Source organism: Danio rerio, chromosome 4 (assembly GCF_049306965.1).
Source record: "Danio rerio strain Tuebingen ecotype United States chromosome 4, GRCz12tu, whole genome shotgun sequence".
In the NCBI taxonomy this organism is placed as follows: Eukaryota; Metazoa; Chordata; class Actinopteri; order Cypriniformes; family Danionidae; genus Danio; species Danio rerio.
In genome coordinates, this window is record NC_133179.1 from 18,585,029 (window position 1) to 18,605,805 (window position 20,777).

Sequence of the window (20,777 nt, forward strand, 5' to 3'; positions counted from 1 at the left end):
TACAAACTCATTCTGAATGCTTTGTAAATAATGTAATACTGAATTTAGTGATGAACAATTAATAAATAACACAACAGAAAAAAACAAATAGTAAGCACATTATAAATGTGCTGTTAAGTCAAGAATACAGCATTTGTAGCTGTATTTATAAACTACAGGCTAATGGTTAATGTCATTTAAACAATATTCAAAATAAACAACCTTTAATTTTGGGGGTAAAGTATTTGCCCTGTGTGCTTTTCTGCTGTGTCGCTGAGGAGTAGAATGATGTAATGATGTCAAAAATGATGTAAAAGTCACATGAATCCCTACATAACTAAATTCAGACTGCGGTCATATTGCAAAACATCAGATCTGTAGCTGATTTAATACCACATATGAAAATGGTACAAATCAGAAGTGAAAAGATCAGTAGCCATGCAGTTTGAGCTGTTTACACTGACAAAAACAGATTCACATGTGGGCAAAAAAATCAGATCTGGGTCACATTTGGCTGCAGTGTGAACGTAGCCTTAGAGAAAGCAACAGGAGACACATGGCCAGCTCAAATGAAAAATAAGCAAAAGAGGCAAAAGGAGAAGAGGTGGGCTAAAAGGCAAAAAGATATTTGAAAAATTCCAGCAAGAGACAATAACCATTTTTAGCTATTAACAGATGCTTTTATTTGAAGCAATTCACACACACAAACACACCATGAACACACATGGAGCAATGGGCAGCCATTGATTGACCACTCACTTTAGCTCCTCAGCCCCATATGGAGTGTTGAAGAGAGTGCTGGTTATCCACTCCCCCACCTACCTGCTACATCTCTGCTGGAGTCGAGAATTGAACCTACAATTTTTGGATCACAACTCTAACTCACTAACCATTAGGCTAAGGCTACCCCACAATAACCAAAAGTGGAGGAGAGGAAAGAGAGCAGAAGGTGAAGGCAACGGTTAATAGTAAGGAGTGATGAGGAGAGAGGAGAGAATTGGAAGAGAGAAAATAAGAGGAGGAAAAGCAGACAGAGAAAAAGAGGCTTGCGTTAGAGGAGTGGATAAGAAAAGAAATGAAAGGAGAGGAAAGAATGACAGAGGAGGAAAAAGTAAAGGGAGATGAAAAAGCTAGTAGATGAAAAAGGATGTAAAAGGCAATGAGAACGAAATGAGGAGAGAAAAAAGTGAGGGAGAGGCAACACAAACGCTGAGATTAGACAACGGGATAGAAGACAAGACAAAAGGAGAGAATAAAGGAAAGGAAGTGAAACGAGAAAACAGAAGAGGAGAAAGATTCAGCGAGACTGGAGTTGAGGAGGCAAAAAGAAACAGAGCGAATGCGAGACAAGAGAATAAGAGGCAATGGAGGAGTCAGGAACTGAAAAGTCCAAAGGAAGGAACGAACATAGCGAAGAGAGTACATCTCCTCATTGTTAGCTTTCTCATTTTCATCTTTGTGAGAATCACAGGACACTGATCTGAATTCTGCAGTCAATGCTCTCTCACTGCGAGTAACAAAACTCCCCAAGATCAGTGCTTTGAGGTCTAAACTGTCCATGCACTTCCTGTCCCCCTGCTCTCATTATGACTACAAGAAGAGCACAGTGACGAGAGGAGAGAGAGCACAGTATCCATGGTTACATCTCAAAAAGCTCCCTGTCTATGAGCGGGTCTTTGACACTACTGAAGGAAACCCTCCTGTCTCACAGTGCTGCACACTTCACAGCCGTTAGTTGACATTCATATCATGAATGCCACGAGCCTCCTATAGTTATGGATATACGCGTTAAATGTAGAGGGAGGACTGACTATTTGCATCAACATCACACACACACACACATATACGCACAAACCTGGGTGATCCTCTGTAATCCCCTCCATCTCTGTGCCAATTCCTGCACCTATGGAGCTCATAATCTTGTCAATCTGTGGAGAGTAAGAGAGAGAGAGAGAGAGAGAGATAAATTGTGTTTGCATAATAAAAGGCTCTCGTCCCTATTTTTATATCCTTATTTCATGGCATTTCCCAACAGATTTCTCCTTGCTGCTTTTTTCCCACAAGCCCACTTTCAGTTTTTTTTCCTAAATGCCAGTAATTGTGCTCCAAAATCACTTAATTGTTGGCTGAAAGCTGGGAATTTTGGAAAGGCAATTTATCACAATCAGCTTCGTTTGAGAAGATGTCAACTCGAAGTGAAGAGAGAGAGTATTTTTTGATGAATGTCTCCTCATTAAAATGACAGTGATGTTCGGAGGAAAGAAAGTGTCGCTTCACATCCGTAAAGCTGAACACCTGCCTTCAAAGAACAGTCCTCGCTGTCTCCCAGCAGACCACGCTTTTACTCTAAAAAGAAAGCCGTTCGGAAGCCCCGATCAACGGATACGGAAACTCTCCCCTCTCCCCTTTGATCAGTTATTTCTAATATATGTTCTCCTCTGAAGACCTGACAGCCGGTTGAGGCAGGGGAAAGAAATGCTGTGACGCTTTCAATTTATTGAGTAGAGTTTAATCGTCATATTAGGCTGGAAGCCCCCTGCAAACTAAACTGAAATACCGATCTAGAATTGATTGACTCTACAAAGAAGACTTTTCAGAAAATTTGGGTCTGTCAATTGAAGGCTAACAATAAACTCCATTACCCTGTGTGTTTTGTTCATGTTTACCAAAAATAAGAGCATATGATTTACACCAAGTGCATTTTAATTATTCATACGAGTAAACTACATACAAAGTCAATGCAAACTGGGTGGCACGAATGACGCGGAATACGCAATAGGTTTGGTGGGATCCCAGCATTATAATAAAAGTCAATGCTTCTTTAAATCGCACAATGACTATCAGCTACATCTCTTATAATGCATGTTTGTTTTGCGACCAGCCCTCAATAGAAATTTAGCTGTTGTTCCATAAAGTTCTGCTTCTCTTAAGACACATTCACACTACGAGTGACTGACGTCAGCAAAACGGGAAGCTACCGCTCATTTCAACGAAGAGCGAGCGACTTCTGGTGACCTCCGTGTATGCAAGCGACAGCGACCGTTGGCTACCAGGTAGGAGGGTCAAGCAACGCAACATAGTTGAGACTCCTGTGACTTTATGCAAATGAGGAGGGCCTTTTTTGAGTGATAGCCAATAGAAGCACAAGTAAAGCTCACATGATCCTCTCTTAGCTTGCTCAAAGACCGGTTATATTGTCTGCACAGTAGACCTACACAGACCTGAGTTTGCAGTAAGTCCCCACCCAGAGCGACAGACAGCTATGAAGTCGCTGCCAGTGTGAATGAAACATTTAATATAGCAACGTTATGAAGAAAGTTAATGACTTATGATGGTTTATATGAGTCCTTGTTATTCACTTTGATGTGAATAATGACTTTGTGTAATCTGGGTTTCTTAAACTGGTAAAAAAGATTCCTTTAAAAATATCCCAGAGAAGTAATACCTGTATTACTATATTGATTTGTAGCTTTAATATGTTATAATGCAATAGAGAGACAATTATTTAACAGCATGTTAAGAAATAGTAACAATTATACAGTCTTACAGTTATAACAGGGCCCTTTGAGGGCAGCCCTGAGTGAAAATGAGTTTGACACCCCTGCTACAGGGAAAATCTCACTAAATGTTTTTCAGAGATGTTTGTCATGTTTCTGACATTATTGTAATGACAATTAAGCAAACTTTTCTCTGAATTCCTGACTGGATAAAGTTCGACAAATGGCAATCAAAAAAGTAAGCTCAGACACATTACTACAATGAGAAACAGAGAATTAAATGTGCCGTCATAAAAATAAGAAAAGTACTTTATTTTCTTAATGCAAACAATACCAGCTTATTTATCATTCTAATTACACCCTACATATTTTTTGTTGTTTTTTCTGTTTTGATTTATCAGTTCACTCAGTATAATTAAGATGTCATTTCTCAAAGGCACTTCCTCTATTAACTGACTGATTGCTTAACTTTTTTATGTGCTACATTACCCTGGATAAAAGCTGCCCTGGTGGAAAACAGATCACCATCAGTGCAAAACAGACACACAAACCATGTCCCGGGCCTATCATTATGCATATTCACAATATTAAAGAAACGCATTAAAAATCATTTTGCTGTCATGACAACGCTGTTGAATAAATTCTGGCGAAAGGGCAGGATTTTGCATCACACATCAAAACCATACGCCGAGCATCCAAAGAAAACCTTTCAAGCCAGTCAGCTTGGTTACTTCAAGCTAAGTGAATTAATTAAGTGGAAATGATTCCACAATTAGCTGGTAATTAAAACGTTATTACCTCTTCCCACTCTGCGGTAAAGGAGGGGGTTCGCTCTAGTCTGCTGGGGCTGCTTTTACCAGGGCTGCTCTGCCCTCTGGAACCCCACTGCTCCTCTTCAATGGGAGACACAGCCACCAGGTTAGAGTCTGATTTAGAGAAGTTTCGGGACAGCTGAAGGTCCAAAACGTTTTTTGGCATAGACCTCATCCTCCCAAGAGTGCAGGCTCTTTCTTCGTAGCCTGTATTGCTGTTTGCTGGACTAGAGCCACCTGTGCAGTTGCTCCGGGCCTCCCCGTTCCTTGCATGCACCCCTGTGGTCTTGTCCACTTGTTCGCCAAACGTTACTGGACCCTGGTTGACCCTGGTGTGAAAAATCGTCCTGTAGACTACCTGCGGTTTGACTTCTCTTTGAGTTTTAAGAGCAGACGCCTCGCTGCCAGTGCGAGGGAAGGGAGGAGAGTACTCTGGTGCTCGGAGGAAATTCCCGTGCCTGAGCGGAGGCTCAGGAACACTGAACTTTCGCACTTTTCCGTAAAGTTGGTAAGGGTTGTCAGGAGATTCGCAGGCAGGAGATGAACCATGAAGAAGGCCAGCGAACTGCTCAGGAACGTGGCTGTTTCTCCGGTCGTCTCGCTCTATGCACTCCTTCTGGTACGTTGCTTCATCTGTAAGGGGGAAAAAAAGAGAAGGAATCATTCAAATCAGATTTCCAAGGCTTCATTCTTTCTTTCTGCCATACAAAAAACACACACATACACAAGCACCTGAGTGGCTTTACAAATAAATACAAATATGTCCACGCTGTGAAGAAAATGCATTCAGACAGATGCCGGAGCACATGAGCTAGTGTGCGTGTAGATATACAGTATGTCATACGGTCGACTAGCTGTGTTGAGACAAGCTTAAAATGAGTGCCTTAGGCTGGGGGCAAACAAATCCGTTCAGTGAGGTGAGAGAGGTCCGCTTCTTGTCCTCCACTAGACCCCTACGGCCCACAGAGCACTGTCTCCTGCACTGCCCCATGTAAAGAAGCCCAGGACCCCTTCACTAAAGAGCTCTTAAAAGCAACTGTCCTCAGGCGGAGACTAATCTTTAATGTAACTGAGGACATATCTCAGTTTAAAGAGGTCATCGGGTTTTTATTGAAGTCTTAATAAATATAAGCCTTGCCTGTATTTGTTCTTAGGCTCTTATGTTTAAAGGGAAAGTTCACCACAAAATGAAAATTTGCTTTTCATTTATTCACCCTCAGGCCAGCCAATATGTGACTTTTTCTTCAGTAGAACATTAAACAAGACTTTAAGCTGAAACTGTGCTTCTTGGTGATTCACAAAATGTGAGTCAATGCTAACCATTCTTTTGAGTCAAAACTAAATAAAACTAATAGCTCAGGTCAAATGATTAATCAATTTGTGAAAGAAATTGAACATTATTTGAATTGTAACCACCTTTAATTTTATTGAACCTTTTTGCTCCTTCATAATAATGATGTGAGTTTACATACAGTATGCACTTTCAGTATCACCAGCTGATCAGTAGTTAGTAGTTTCCCAATTTATTGTTGGAGTAAATGCATCGCTGAAGGACTTCACAAAAAATGGTCTCATATGATCATACAGTATTCATCAATATGGCTCATTTTACAGTCTCAGTTGCTTGATATATGCTGATATTGATGAATCTGCTAAATGTTTTGGATGGTTCAGTCCATATGGTGAACTGGATAATCCAGTTTGATGAAAAGAACTGGTTGGAAATATTGATCAGTTTGAGCTGTACTGTAGCTCTGGAGTGTTTGACAAGAAGAGAATAATTAAATTAAACAATATTTTATTCCACAGACTACTTTCATTCTTTAACCTAAATGTATTTATTTATTTATGTATTTTGTTTGTTTGTTTGTTTGTTTGTTTGTTTGTTTGTTTGTTTGTTTGTTTGTTTGTTTGTTTGTTTGTTTGTTTATTTATTTATTTATTTATTTATATATATTATGTTCTACCAAAAAAGGGATGAGTAAAGAAACCAAAATTATTAGCTTTATGGTGAACAACTATATACAAGTTTAGGCATCTGTAATCATAACATGTGACTAGTTGAGTCATAATAAATTACTGTCTCTAAATAGAATTTTATATTTCCCACATCAACAGTAAGCTATATCAGCTGTGACAAGCCTTATTAGAAATATGGACTTTATACCATTTTTTATTCCCCAGTTAAGAAGAAAGAGTTGAAAAATAATTTGTTTTCAAAAATATATACAAAAACACACCTTTTTAAAGAAAATATGAATGATTTCTCCAACATAAGTCCATGGAATTTTGTCTCTTAAACTTTTTAATCTTAGAAATGTCAAAGAACACCTCCTCTTAATAACCCACATATCCTGATTAAGGTAGCATAAAAATGTGTGAGAGTGTGTAATGTAACTAAATTCAACACATATACTTTCTAACCTTTACAGAGAAGTAATAGGTCATGCTGCTTATTTAAACTACTAACTATAAGGTACTCAAAATGTCTATAATTTTAATCACATTGTAAGTGCTTATGGTGGTATTATAAATCAAATTATTTTAAAATAGAACATTGTTTATTTAGTAACTGTCTAAATTATTTCCAAAAAGACTGCATTATTCATACAGTAAAATGTAGTCAAATAAACATTTCGTATCTTTACCCAATGCACTGCATGCACACAGACATATTCAGCACAATCGGCTTTGATCCTGTCCAGACAGTCATATGAGTTTCTTTTATCTCTGCGCACATAATGCAGAATAATCAACTGAACAGAACACTCTGCTACAGGCCAAAATAACCACCAGAATAGAGGAATCAGAGAGAAAGCTGCTATTTTTATTTGCATCAAAAAATGTCTATCTTGCATAAAGATCGCAGTGCAAATAAACAAGACCAAACAGGGACTGAACAAAATTCAGCTCTGATGAATAACTAAAAACACCTCTCAAAAACGCTTCTGGTCTCGTTTTATCAAATCTCATCACCTCAATCAACCCCTGAATGTGTTTTAATTAAAACATGGGCCCATAAAGCAACCCAGTCATGGCATGTAATATAAATCACAGCACTTCATTCGCCTGTACTGCAATGCTGGATCTCATATCTTTTATATCAAGTGAAAAGCAGGATCCTGTGTGATAAACACGGGTGTGAATGGTGGAAGGCACAACACTTAAAAGGTTTCTGATGTGTATGCTGGATTGGAGTCCAGCAGTCACATTTACTGAATGCAAAAAGACATGACACTAAACAGTATATCAGTCTCTATAACACTCCAAAGGAGTTATCCAAGCCCTACATCGTCCTTTCCCAAAGCTGGTGCCGTGTTTCAGCTCGTGTAAACAGCATTTTCAACTGATAACAATCAAATTACACTCCTGCAGGCTAAGGGAGAGCTAAACAGGTGGAGACAACCAGAGATTCAGTAAATCTTACGCACAAACAACATCGGTAAAAAGGAACAGTTGAACAAAAAAACTGAATTTTTGTTTAAATTAATGACAATATTATACTTATATTTACCGTACTATAAGGTACCATAATACACTGTAAAAAGCAATAGTTGACTTTAAGATAAAAAATGAGCAAAAACATTGCCTTAACATTATTAAGTAAATTCACTATGTGCATGATTATTAAAATTAAGTCAACTTAACAGTTCCAGGTTGCAACGCATTTAAGCAAACAGGTTTACTGCACTTTGATTTTTACAGTGTAGCATGAAAATACGAGCACTGCATTGTTCAAAATGTATTTGATGCATGTCATGCAATAAATAAAAGAACACTTAACTCTTTTGAAAAGAGTTAAGTAAATATGATCATATCACCCCAATTTTATCTTCCTAACAGTGGCTGCCTGTTAAGTTCCGTATTGATTATAAAATTTTGCTTCTTACCGATAAAGCTTCAAATAATCTAGCTCCTGTTTATCTAACCAACCTTCTGTCTCACTATAATTCAATCCGCTCATTATGATCTAAAAACTCCCCAAAGTCTACTAAAGGAAGTTGAGCCTTTTCATTTATGGCTCCTAAACTCTGTAATAGCCTTCCTGATAAAGTCTGAGGCTCAGACACACTCTCTGTTCAAAACTAGATAAAAGATCTATCTTACACACAGTGCATCACATAACAGTCTGATACATGAGTGTGTTCTACGCAGGTCAGTGGGCTTGACAAACCACCTGCAGGACACACTCTTCCTTTCTTAATGCGCCAGATATTTTGTTAGAAATACTCATATACTTTACATGTTTGTTTCTATGTTTGGTTATATAAATACTATTTTCATTTAAAGCACTTCATTTTTGCTATCTTGTTTATATACACTATGAACAGCAGCTACACTAATTGTTTTCTTTATTCTCACTTTCTACCTGGGGATACTCATCCCGAGGCCTCTAAAAAATTATGCAGCACCATTAATGCGATTCAGGACCTGTGAAGAAATGATCCATAATCCTGGACCAGTCCGTATCCTGAGCTGATGCAGTGGTGGTCATGGAGGAGCGGAGAGCATGAGACTGATTCCTGAAAGACACCAGTGACAGACGAATCTGCGCATTGATCTGTGGGCCAGCCTGAACATCCAACGGTGACTTTTCACACCTAAGGCCTCTTCAAGATGGATGTCCAGTGTTCTTCAGCTTCCAGCACCTAGACTGCGGCTCTGCACAGGAAGTTTGACCAGAAGAGAAATGGTCGTGCCCAATTGAGCCCGGTTTTTCCCTATTTTTTTTTTCCTTCTTTCATCATATGGTGAAGTTTTGTTCCTCACCACTGGCTTGCTATGTTTGGGACTAGTGGAGCTGCGCATCGATGGATTTGCTCTTCAGTCTATGTTAAACTGCTTTAACACAATCTACATTGTGAAAGGACTATAGAAATAAAGATTGAACAACTCCCCTATAAAGTTAATAATAATCAAGGAACTTTCCTGACGTACCATGACTGCAGCAAGAGCAATATGCAAAATTTATTAATAAAATATTTTACATTCATAGGTCTTCGCACAGAATGTAACTAAAGAAGAGTCCATATTTGAATAGGAATATTATTGGAACTCAGTTCAATTTTGAGAGATATTATAATGGTCTTATCTAAATCAATGATCTATGCTAAGGTAAGCTAAGCTAAAAGTGCTTCCAAAAGACCTGGGGCCTCATGTACGAAGACTTGCGTGGAAATCATACTAAAACATTGCGTACGCACAAAGCTGTAAATGTGCGTACGCAGAAAAAAATTCAGATGTATGAAACACTGCGTACGCCGAATCTCACGCATATTCTTTTGTACATCCGAATGAACGTGAAACTGAGTGCAACATGCACGAGCACAAAACCCCTCCCTGCCTCCTCCCCCGTATGAATATGCTAATGACTCTACTAATGGCAAAACCCAACGAAAAAGCAATGGCAAAAGCAAGCAAAAAGAGAAACTTTGAACAGAATGTGAATTGGAGGTGCTGCTTTCGGAGGTAGCCCGGAGAAAAGCGGTGTTATTTGCAAGTTTGTTCTCCGGAATTAACAACAAAAGAAAAAATAGAGAGTTTAGCTGATGCGGTTAACACAGTTGGGTCTGAACATTGAGTGAATTAAACCGAAATAGTGTGATTTATAGGTGTAAAATGTTGCAGTACACACAACAGTTTCAGTGGCGCAGCTCAAAAGTCACATGTCAACATGTTTTGACACGTTCGAGCATGATCTCGGTTCGAATCCAGCGTCCAATGAACTCTTTTTTCTTTATTCCCCCGCTACATATCAGATTTTGCCTACTATTTATAACGAGAAAGACAAGTAGGAATCATTAATAAGTTTGTGCATCATATTTTATTTGCACATTTATTGAATGGAAATGTTTCTGATTCACGCATGCAAATTCATCTTCAGATAGTGTCTTTATAGCAATGTGCGTGCAGTAGATAGCTCAGATTACATTGGGAAAACAGGCGACCGCTGCAATTTGCGCTTTAATGTTTAGCTGGTCAACTGTATGGTATGGAAACCTTATATACCTGCTAGATGAACCTGTCTCATACAGCTGCCATTGCAAGGCTCAGACACTTTGTAGAGAGCAATTTAACACAACTGCCTCTAGGAGTCGCCAATGAAAATAAAACAGACACGCACAAAAAATGTGCGTACGCCAGCCAGAAAGCTGCCGTGAAGCTGCGCACATTCCCACGTTCAGTTCATTGTTAGTAAATCCAAACGTAAGCGATTCTGAGCGTGAAACCTGGCGTACGCAAAGTTTTTGTGCGTACGCAGCGTTGATACATGAGGCCCCTGAAGTTTAGCTGAATGAATTCAAAAATGATAAAATTCAACTTATTAACTCTACGGGACTTGTAAAATGAACATATTTCCAAAAGAAGTGAAGTGTACATTTAAAGGGGTTGGAGTGACTTAAGAATGATTTGAAGACTGATTAAAAAACAATATAAGCTTCCAGACTTGTTTTTGACTGAGGTTTTGAGAGGATAATGTTGTACAAAGGCTCATGCCAGTTTTGATCATCTAGAGTGAAAAGGATCGCATGTTAACCGCCATGATGAGTTTATCCATTGAGAGACAGATAGAAACAGCATGAGATATCACAACAGTCGTAAAGGTCAATGCCATCTCAGACATAACAGCGGTCGGCATACAAAACACAGAGGGGCCTTGACCGGCAACAGTTAGAAGCCAAATATCAACACACTGCAGGAAAAACTCACACTGAAAAGGATCAAAAGAAAACAAGTTAGGCTGACTCTATCTGTCTGTCTATCTGAAGAATTCAATGGATAATCTACTTTAGACTGAGTCTACGCTTTAAAAAAAAAACTAGTCGACAGTATGAGTTATAGTTCTTTGTTACAAAAATCTGCTTTTTTTCTCTATCCTCTATATTCAAAATAATTTGATGCTAAAATTATCTAAATACTTGATACATTACTGATACAAAGTAATATAACATCAAACTAAGTAAAATCATGGTGCATGAAAATGCGTGTTCACCAGGCACACAGCAAGGCAGAAGTGGATAAGCATCTACAGTATAGAAACCACTCAGCACACCTACACAGCCATAATGGAAAGTTCACTTCAGTTTCTGGGAAACAGATCAAATAAAATGCACAATTTATGGGTATATAAAGGCAAGAATGCAGAGAAAATCTGATCGAGATGTGTCACCAAACTACAAGAGACAGAAAGGGAAAGAGATTGCTTTTGTCTGTGTGGGTTTTAATGTTTTCTGAGAATTGGTATCTGCTCAAGAATGTTTGGAAGAATGTCTCAAGTAGCTTTGACATAAAATTTTCATTAAAATATACCATTAAAGAAATATGTACTGTGTGTGTGTGGGGGTGCGTGTAGGTGTACTGTATGACCCATTCTGCGAAAACCCGGCTAAAATGGCATAATCTATTTTGTAGAAAAAGAGCATCAAAGTTGTATTGCCATAAAATATATAATAGTTTTAAGAAAAATCAATAAATACTGAAATTACTGATTTAATCAACACTAGATTTTATTCATTTAAGCAACGATGATATCGGAGGTGTGCTACCTAAACACTGATTTTAATCGTGTATGGGTTTACTTTCGGTATAGAAATGACACCTGATTCTCAAATCATTCACATCATACCATTAGAAGTAATATCTCCTCAAATGTGCAAAGGTCAAGTCAGTACCTGGAATGACAGGAGAACTGCAATTCAAGCCAGGTCCCGCTTTTTGTGGAGATTTTTTAGCTTCATTTAAGAAATTTCAAGAATGGCTGATTTTGTTTTAAAGCTCAAAATGTGTCAAGGTAGCCCACTTATTTTAAGTACATTTTATAGCTTATGCACTGCAAGAAAAGCAGCTAGAAAGAATATTGATGCTATGCATTGATGAATTCTCCATTGGACAGGTCAGCAGTTATAAAGTGCAAGGAACAGATAATGTTTTTTTAACAGCTAATGTGATATAAATCTCAGTGGAATTGCCACAAATTATGGCATAACATCCAATAGCGGAATTTGAAGGAAAGTTTGTTTCATAAGTGTATTCATTGTCTGTGTATACAGCCAATGTAATGCTAACACATGAAAAATACTACAGTATTTTATATTTTAGATTTAGAATTAATTTGTTTAAAAAGCAATAAGGTCACTGGTTCGAGTCTCGGCTGGGTCAGTTGGCATTTCTGTGTAGAGCTTGCATGTTCTCTCCGTGTTCACGTGGGTTTTCACGGGGTGCTCCAGTTTCCCTCACACGTCCAAAGACATGTGGTACAGGTGAATTTGGTAGGCTAAGTTGTCTGAAGTGTATGTGTGTAAATGAGTGTGTGCGGATGTTTCCCAGTGATGGGTTGCAGCTGGAAGCTGTGTAAAACACATGCTGAAAAAGTTGCCAGTTCATTCCTCTGTGGCAATCACAGATTAATAAGAGACTAAGCCAAAAACAAAATGAATGAATGAATGAATTAATATTATAATTATATATGCATTACCATTTTATACTGATATTTGGTCTTTCAAATAAAGATGCTGTAGCATGTCCAATAACAAAAAATGAATAAATAAATAAATAAAATAAATTAACGCTTTTTGGACAATCACTTAACAGCAATTAGAATTGTTTTACAAACTTTAAGAATTTTCACATAAATGTGACATATATCACTGCAACTGGGAGAATTTCAACTTTAATATGGTGTATGAAACATAGTCTGGATAGATGTTTTGCATTTTTAAATATAGGTTTTTCTATCCACTGGAATTTCCCAAACATATGATTTTCAGAGTGTGACTAATATAACAGAGTGAGGTAATATAATATAATTAAAATGCCATTGACATAGCTCAATCAACTCAATCAATAAACAAATTTCAAGTTTATATTTTCCACCTACTTGTCTTTACATTGTGACGAATGATTTTATGTCAAAAACACAGAATCACAAAAAATAACTTAGCTTGTTTTTCATAGAGCGGGACATATGTATTCTACAGCAGAATGAATCTACTCTGGCATATGTTTTACGCAGAGCATGCCCCACCAACGACAACCCAGTACTGGTAAACAACCATACACTCTCGCATTCATGCACACAATCAAACACTCTGGCCAATTTAGTTTATCCAATTCATCTAAACTGCATGTCTTTGAACTTGGCAGTATACTTTAATCTATATACACAGCACATACACACACAGTACAAATAAAAGCATTTTGTAAAGCAAACTGTAAACGGGTCACATTTAGAATCTGCATCATCTGAAATATACAAAGTCATATTATATAGCAAACTGCTTTAATGCATCAAATCCTTTTTTGAGCTAAATCTCAAAACAACGTCTTATCATTTAGTGCAAGTGATCATTCAAAATCGCATCATATTTAAGATTATTAAAAATGTTGTGCTGATCAATGGTTAAAACCTAGTGGTTTGAAGGATAGTAGCAAAGCGTGAAGATTTCAAATGTCAGTTAATTAATATTTTGGGGCTGAACTGTGATCCTTAAAAAGAGTATTTTAATTTGTGATAAAACGATTCTTGTAAATATCACTGACAAGATAAACTATTATTAAACTGAATGACATTTTAGTGGGTGTTTTCCATAAATCATGGTCTATCACAAGAATTTAGGGTTATCACAAGGATACTAGTTTTTTTGTTGTTGCTCAAAATAAATGAATGAATGAATGTTTGTATTTAAATAAAACATGCACTATTCTTATGTATGAAAAAACATAATAAATGTAACAAATTTAATTGTTTTAGTGCTTGAAAATCCATGTCAATCTTTGTACACTACATAAACAAATACATAAAGAATACCTTTAATTAAAGTATATTTAAATGTGATATTTAACCCCCCACCCATCCCCACCCCCCCAATTGTCCAATAACTTCCACAACACATCAACGACGATTGCACAAACTTGAACCAATTATACAAACGAAATGAACAGACAGAATTTTGCCAGATTCCAGAATTAAATAACCCAATTACTGAACTAGATACTGGACTAGTTTCCGTCTGTTTCGCAGCGAGTCCCACTCCTCTTTAATTTCTAATATCTGTCCCTTTTTTCCATATTCCTCTCGGATCAGATCTACAGCTGCAGCCGCAACAGGTGACATCCGGTTGTCATGGAAACAGCACAGTGGCTTCCTAAAATCATGGGCTGGAAGCTGCTGGCCTTCGATACAGAGAAAAGCAGAAGAGTGAAAGACAGAAAGAAAGTGATGCTCTGTAGATTGACTGTGGCGCCGTCTGAACTGACCCACAGGGCAAAGAATCAGTGAAGCCTCAGCAGAAGTGCTCCAGTCTTATCTGAGCACAGCAGACAGTGCATCAAAAGCTCATGCTGAGTACAAAAAGACTGATCTGGGGTCAGCAGGAAGAAATCTATCCCACAGCACAGCGTCTCTAGTCTTCCTACGTAATTTGATCGCTTGGGTTACTTGTCGTAATTTAGAAAGATACGTTTATGGGGAATTCAGGCTATGAGGTGAAAATAGTGAGGTTAGAGATCATCCCCTAGATGAAAACAAATCCTTCTCACGAGTGTTGCTCATTTCTCAGGTTTAAATTGAAAGTTTGGTATTATTTTAAAGAAAACCCTTTGAATTTTCATAAACACTATTAAAAGTGTTTAAAATAACTATATTGTTTCTGTGTTATAATAAACACCGAAAAAAGAGGTGCTTTTTGTATTTTTTTTATAACTCATTTCTACCTTTTAGGTTCTGTGTGGTCTAGGTTGCTGTAATTAATTTTGGTGGTTCCTGTACATGTCTGTAATCATAGGAAAAAAGACAAATGGCTCTACCATTATCTATGCAAATATTATTGTATTCCAACCGTTGAGAGGTGCTATACAAGCCACAGGGACCGATCATTGTTTTCCTATTTCACTATTCTTTTGTTTGATCAAACATAATTTACTATGTTTGGACCACTTCAGACAAATAAAAGGATTATTTCAGCACATCATCTCAAAAACAGAGGAGAAATGGCCCTGAAGCGCACAGCATAAGGTAAGATTTGACAACTATCTGTGCTATCTGGGGCTGCTTATTGATCATAAATGTATTGTTTTCACTTCTGCGCCATGGAAACACAGCAATTCATTCGACAACTGCTTGATATGTAAATATAATCCAGTAAAAAGAATGCTAGAACCGTATGAGCACTGGCTAGAGCTTTCATTTGAGCTATAACTTGTACATGTGTCATATATGAACCATATAAAAAATATAAAAATTAACCAATGTTCAATACCCAGCTCGGGTATCCAAAGTACTTTTTATTTAAGTGTAAATAACTTTTGTACAGTAGAATATAAACCAAAGTGATGCATATGTGCATAAAATATAGATTCTACACTTTCAAACGAAACCACTTAAGGGGGTCTAGTGCAATGCTAGCCCTTTAAATCTTTAAGCGAAATTCAATGACGTCACGGACCTGACTTTTTTTTTCTTCTGAGCATTTTGTGATAAAGTGACTGACATTTTGCCTTCTGTTGTACACTGTTGGAATATTCAATCAATTCCATGTGTGTTCAATAAAAAAGGTCAGGAGAGGTTTTTCTTTAATGTCAAAAATCGTAACAATTTATTGGATACAAATTAGTAATTTGATTCACAGAATTCTGCTATCCTCAATGCAATGCAAACGTTACATTAGGGAGGTGCACAACCGCTTTCTTTTCCTGACTTCAACTTATGTAGGCAGCTGAAATTAACAGGTGGAGTTTAGTGAAATTCGTCATTTGTCAATCATTGTCCAGTCCTCCATTGGCCGCACCCCAGACATAAGTCCTCTTTTTCTACAAATTCTCTGCACAACAAAAGAGCATAAAAGTTTCTGTGCTCTGTCTTCAGTTTTAACACATTTCTTCAGACAGGAAGTTTCTGCAGAGCTGAATTTAATTTTGGACCAGCATTTATCTACTTCTGCAAAAATGCTAATTAGTATGCACAGCATCTCACACACAACAGTAGAAGTTCAGTTTATATATGACCCTTACATGACCTTTACAAATAATTGTTTGATTAAAAGAAAAAGAGACAAACATAATAAAAATGTATTCCTATTTCCTAACAACATCTTAATCCTATTAAGCCTACTGTAAACTTGCAACTGATGCAAATTGTCTCTAAATTATGAACAAGGTCAAAACTTGGTAATAAAATACTGCTGTACACAATATAATGCATGCATTGACACTTTCTAACAATGTCCACACTCAGGTTGTACTTCATGTGAAATAAAATTAAATACTTGCAAAATATAATTTATGACTTTCAAAAATTAAATATATTTTCTTAGTATATATTTAAATATATTTCCACTGATTGTTCTTACTGCAATTTCCTTTGATTAGATATTGTAACTATAATTTGAGCTTATTCATAACATTTAATGGCTCATTGTTATCTTGGCTTTAAGATATGGCTCACAATTAACTTAGGTTTAGTTGTTTATGAACATATGATTTTTAGAGAAATCCTGTTAAAGTGTATTAACCATGAAATATCAGGCTTTTAGGGAATGTTTATCTGTAATCACTGTATTTCACTGAGTTGAATGTTTTGTAGGTGGAAACCAAAGTCCTAAACCAAGTCCTACACCCACCACTTCATTAGGTTCAACTGCTCATTAACTCAAACTTCTAATCAGACAATCACATGGCAGCAGCTCAATGCATTTAGGCTTGTAGACATGGTCAAGACGATCTGCTCCAGTTCAAACTGAGCATCAGAATGGGGAAGAAAGGTTATTTAAGGAATTTTAAATGTGACATGGTTGTTGGTGCCAGACAGGCTGGTCTGAGTATTTCAGAAACTGCTGATCTACTGGGATTTTTACGCACAACCATCTCTAAGGTTTACAGAGAATGGTCCGAAAAAGAGAAAATATCCAGTAAGCGGCATTTTTGTGGGCACAAATGCCTTGTTGATGCCAGAGGAGAAGGGCAAGACTGGCTCCAGCTGATAGAAAGGTAACAGTAACTCGAATAACCACTCGTTACAACAAGTCGAACCTTCAGGCGGATGGGCTATAGCAGCTGAATACCACATTGGGTGTCACTCCTGTCAGCTAGGAAGAGGAAACTGGGGTTACAATTTGCACAGGCTCACCAAAATTGGACAATAGAAGATTGGAAAAACATTGTCTGGTCTGATGAACTTCGATTTCGGCAGCAACATTTAGATGGTGGGGTCAGAATTTTGCATCAATGACATGAAAACATGAATCCATCCTGCCCTTGTCAACGGTTCAGGCTGATGGTATAATGGTGTGCGGGATATATTCTTGACACACCTGGGTCCATTAGTACCAATTGAGCATTGCGTCAACATCACAGCCTACCTGAGAATTGTTGCTGACCATGTCCATCCCTTTATGACCACAGTGTACCCATCTTCTGATGGCTACTTCTAGCAGAATAACGTGTCATGTTGTAAGGCGTGAATCATCTCAAAGACTGAATTCTTGAACATAACAATGACTTTACTGTACTCAAATGGCCTCCACAGTCACCAGAGCTCAATCCAATGAAGCACCTTTGGGATGTGTTGGAATGGGAGGTACAAATCATGGATGGGCAGCCGAGAAATCTAAAGCAACTGCTTGATGCTATCATGTCAATATGGACCAAAATCTCTGAGGAATAAATTCAGTACCTTGTTAAATCTATGCCACAAAGAATTAAGGCAGTGCTGAAGGCAAAAGTGGGTCCAACCCGGTACTAGTAAGGTCTAATAAAGTGGTCGGTGAGTGTATGAACTACGTGCAGCTTTAAAACAACAATAAACGAGGACTGAGCTTCATACTGCTGGGGTGTAAGAGCAGCTTACAGGGGTTTTATCCTGATGATGAGCTTACTCTGCTGTATTTTTGACTCACTAGCACGAAGAGCCCCTTCAGAACACGAAGAAACAGCAGGGAGGAGAACATCAGCCAGAGTGAGTGATAGAACAAGAACTGTAGTGCATGCTGGGCCGGCGGCGAAGAGGCAATCTCAGCTGGAATCCAAAGCCCGACAGGGGTTAAATTAAAAGGAGATGTTCTTAAAAAGTTGTGAATAACCCCTTCATCCATTAAACACTTCCACAGAGAAGCGTCTGCTATTTAAAAAAATTCCCAGCTTTGTTTTTAAGGCAACCTACTATAGCTTTAGATGCAGTCATGAAAAAGAAACACCTTAATTGCGTTACCTGTTTTTCATGATCCATAAAACTTTTCTGTTTATTTACACTTATTAAACACATAATTGGACATTAATCTTAGCTTATTTGACTTTTGAAGTGACTGTTATTGACATTTTAGTACTTTGAAACTATGTTTCACAAAAAATATGCAGAGAGAAATTCAGTCCCCAAAATTACAGATGTTACTGGCTGCTTGTTACCATCAAAGGCAATATATCACTTTCAACTGTTAAAAATGTCATTAATAGTCACTTTTTAAAACTTTTTAAAATCAAAAGCTGTTGGGGGAAAGATAAAAGTCACACAATCCAAGCCAAAATCCATGCATCCATACCATGAATCATTTAAGGATGAGCTCTCTCCACAATAGACCTTTCGAAAAGCCTACTTTGCTCTGATTGGTTAGATTTGGCAAATCTTCTTTTGATTGGTCAACAAATTACACTACACTGACAAAAACAAATCGTCTATTACCAAATCTGAACGTCAGCTCATCAGGTTTCCCCAGAACTTGTAAATGCCGTTCAGTTTTACCATAAACAAATCAAACCCACATCGCAGTTCTTTGGAAGAATGAGTCAGGGCTTTAGCAGTACACAAACAGCGTATTATCAACAACACAAACAAAACTCCGCCAGACCATCCATAACTACAGCAATTTGACGTTCAAAGCACACATTGTTCTCAGACAGCAAATAAAGACTGTAGACTGCAATTATTGACAATCTCAGTTCAAAATCCAGTTCTTCATATAGAAGACAACTCCATTTCTTTGATCTTTAAAAATGTGTAGATTTTTTTTATACTGACAAACAGTTATAAACATATAATATCCTAGAAAAAATCAAGCATAATTAGGGGCATTTTTAGAAATATAACATGCTGCATTAACACCGCTTACCTCATTATTAAAAGTGCTCGATCTTACAATGTCAAGACTTGTATGAAGAAACAAAACAGATAGTAGGACTTTCTAGGAGACCGATCTTAAGAGGAATGAGTCCCACCTTTGAGGTCACACTCGCACACATTGGTTTACATGCACTTCTTCGCTCTCAAAGATCTGATAGGGCCACTGTTGCACCACACAGCATTCCAGTGATGTTTCTGTGCACACGCTCATCTCTGCACACACTCCATCTCACACACACACGGCACTGTCATGTCTTGTCATGTCACGGCTTAAGAGGGAAACTGAAAGATAAGTATTCTGCACGCATGTATTTGTGAGCTGCGCTGTGTGTTGAAAATGGTTATCTATTTAGATTAGTCTGAAACTCAGAATCTGGGTGGAGTTGTAGATGCAGGAGGAAGCAATGATGGAGAACAGTAGAAAAAAAGCAGAATGGGCCGAGCAGCTAACACACACACACACACATTCTGAGCTGATGGCTGTCTTTTCCAGTGGATTAAAGGCCACATGTTTAATTGCTTGTTAACAAATGTTTACTGCGCCGTATTGAACTGCACCCATTTCCTGCCAAAAATAGGGCCAGAGATCCTGCCAGACCTACAGAAGCTCGCAGAGAGAGAGAGAGGGGGAAATGAACGTGTTCCTGTGTTTTTAACAATTAATAAACAAACAAATGTGTGTAATATTTTAATAGTGCACAGACAAATCTACTTAGTATTTGCTGAGGCAAAAATCAACATAACTATTGCTCATACTTGGCCTGCATATACAACAACATCACACTTATTCACTTTCCTTCAGCTTAGTCCCTGATTTGTCAGGGGGTTGCCACAGTGGAATGAACCACCAATTACACTGTCTAATGTTTTAAACAGTGGATGCCCTTCCTGTCGTGGATCAACATTGATAGTACTGTGATGAGTGTGTCTTGACTTTTACCCTGACCAGTACAACCCTCAGTGCCGGAAAACACCCACACACATGCACACAGTAAGGCAAATTTTGTTTATCTAATTTACCTATAGCGCATGTCTTTGTAATGTGGGGGAAACCGGAGCACCTGGAGGAAACCCATGCAGACACGGGGAGAACATGAATACTACACACAAGAATACCGGGTCAAACCAGCGACCTTCTTGCATACAACCACTTAGTAATTCACTAAGCACTTTAACTATGCACTTAGTAATTCTTCAAATAAACTCTTATTTGTTATGAAAATGTATGAGAACAGTAAATCAGAAACATCTGGCTCTTAAAGTGACAGTGTGCTATAATTCTGCTGCTGACTGCGTTCATCATTATTAATCAAACGACAAAAGACAAGGACAAAATCCCTCACTGCTATTAAATGAAGGACTTGCATATCAACTTTAATT

General features: G+C 37.8%; 1 protein-coding gene across 19 annotated transcripts in view; it reads right to left on the minus strand.

Moving 5' to 3' along the window:
- anks1b (ankyrin repeat and sterile alpha motif domain containing 1B) overlaps positions 1 to 20,777 on the minus strand; it is a 315,281-nt gene that overhangs the window by 108,265 nt on the left and 186,239 nt on the right. For all 19 annotated transcript variants that reach the window (XR_012401619.1, XR_012401620.1, XM_021475055.2 and 16 more), the window contains 2 exons: positions 4,275 to 4,921; positions 1,835 to 1,907 (listed from right to left, as the gene is read on the minus strand). Coding sequence is in view for 17 of the 19 variants with exons in the window: in XM_021475055.2 (XP_021330730.1) it covers positions 1,835 to 1,907; positions 4,275 to 4,921 (720 nt within the window). In the remaining 2 variants the exon portion in view is untranslated. The remainder of the gene's footprint in view (positions 1 to 1,834; positions 1,908 to 4,274; positions 4,922 to 20,777) is intronic.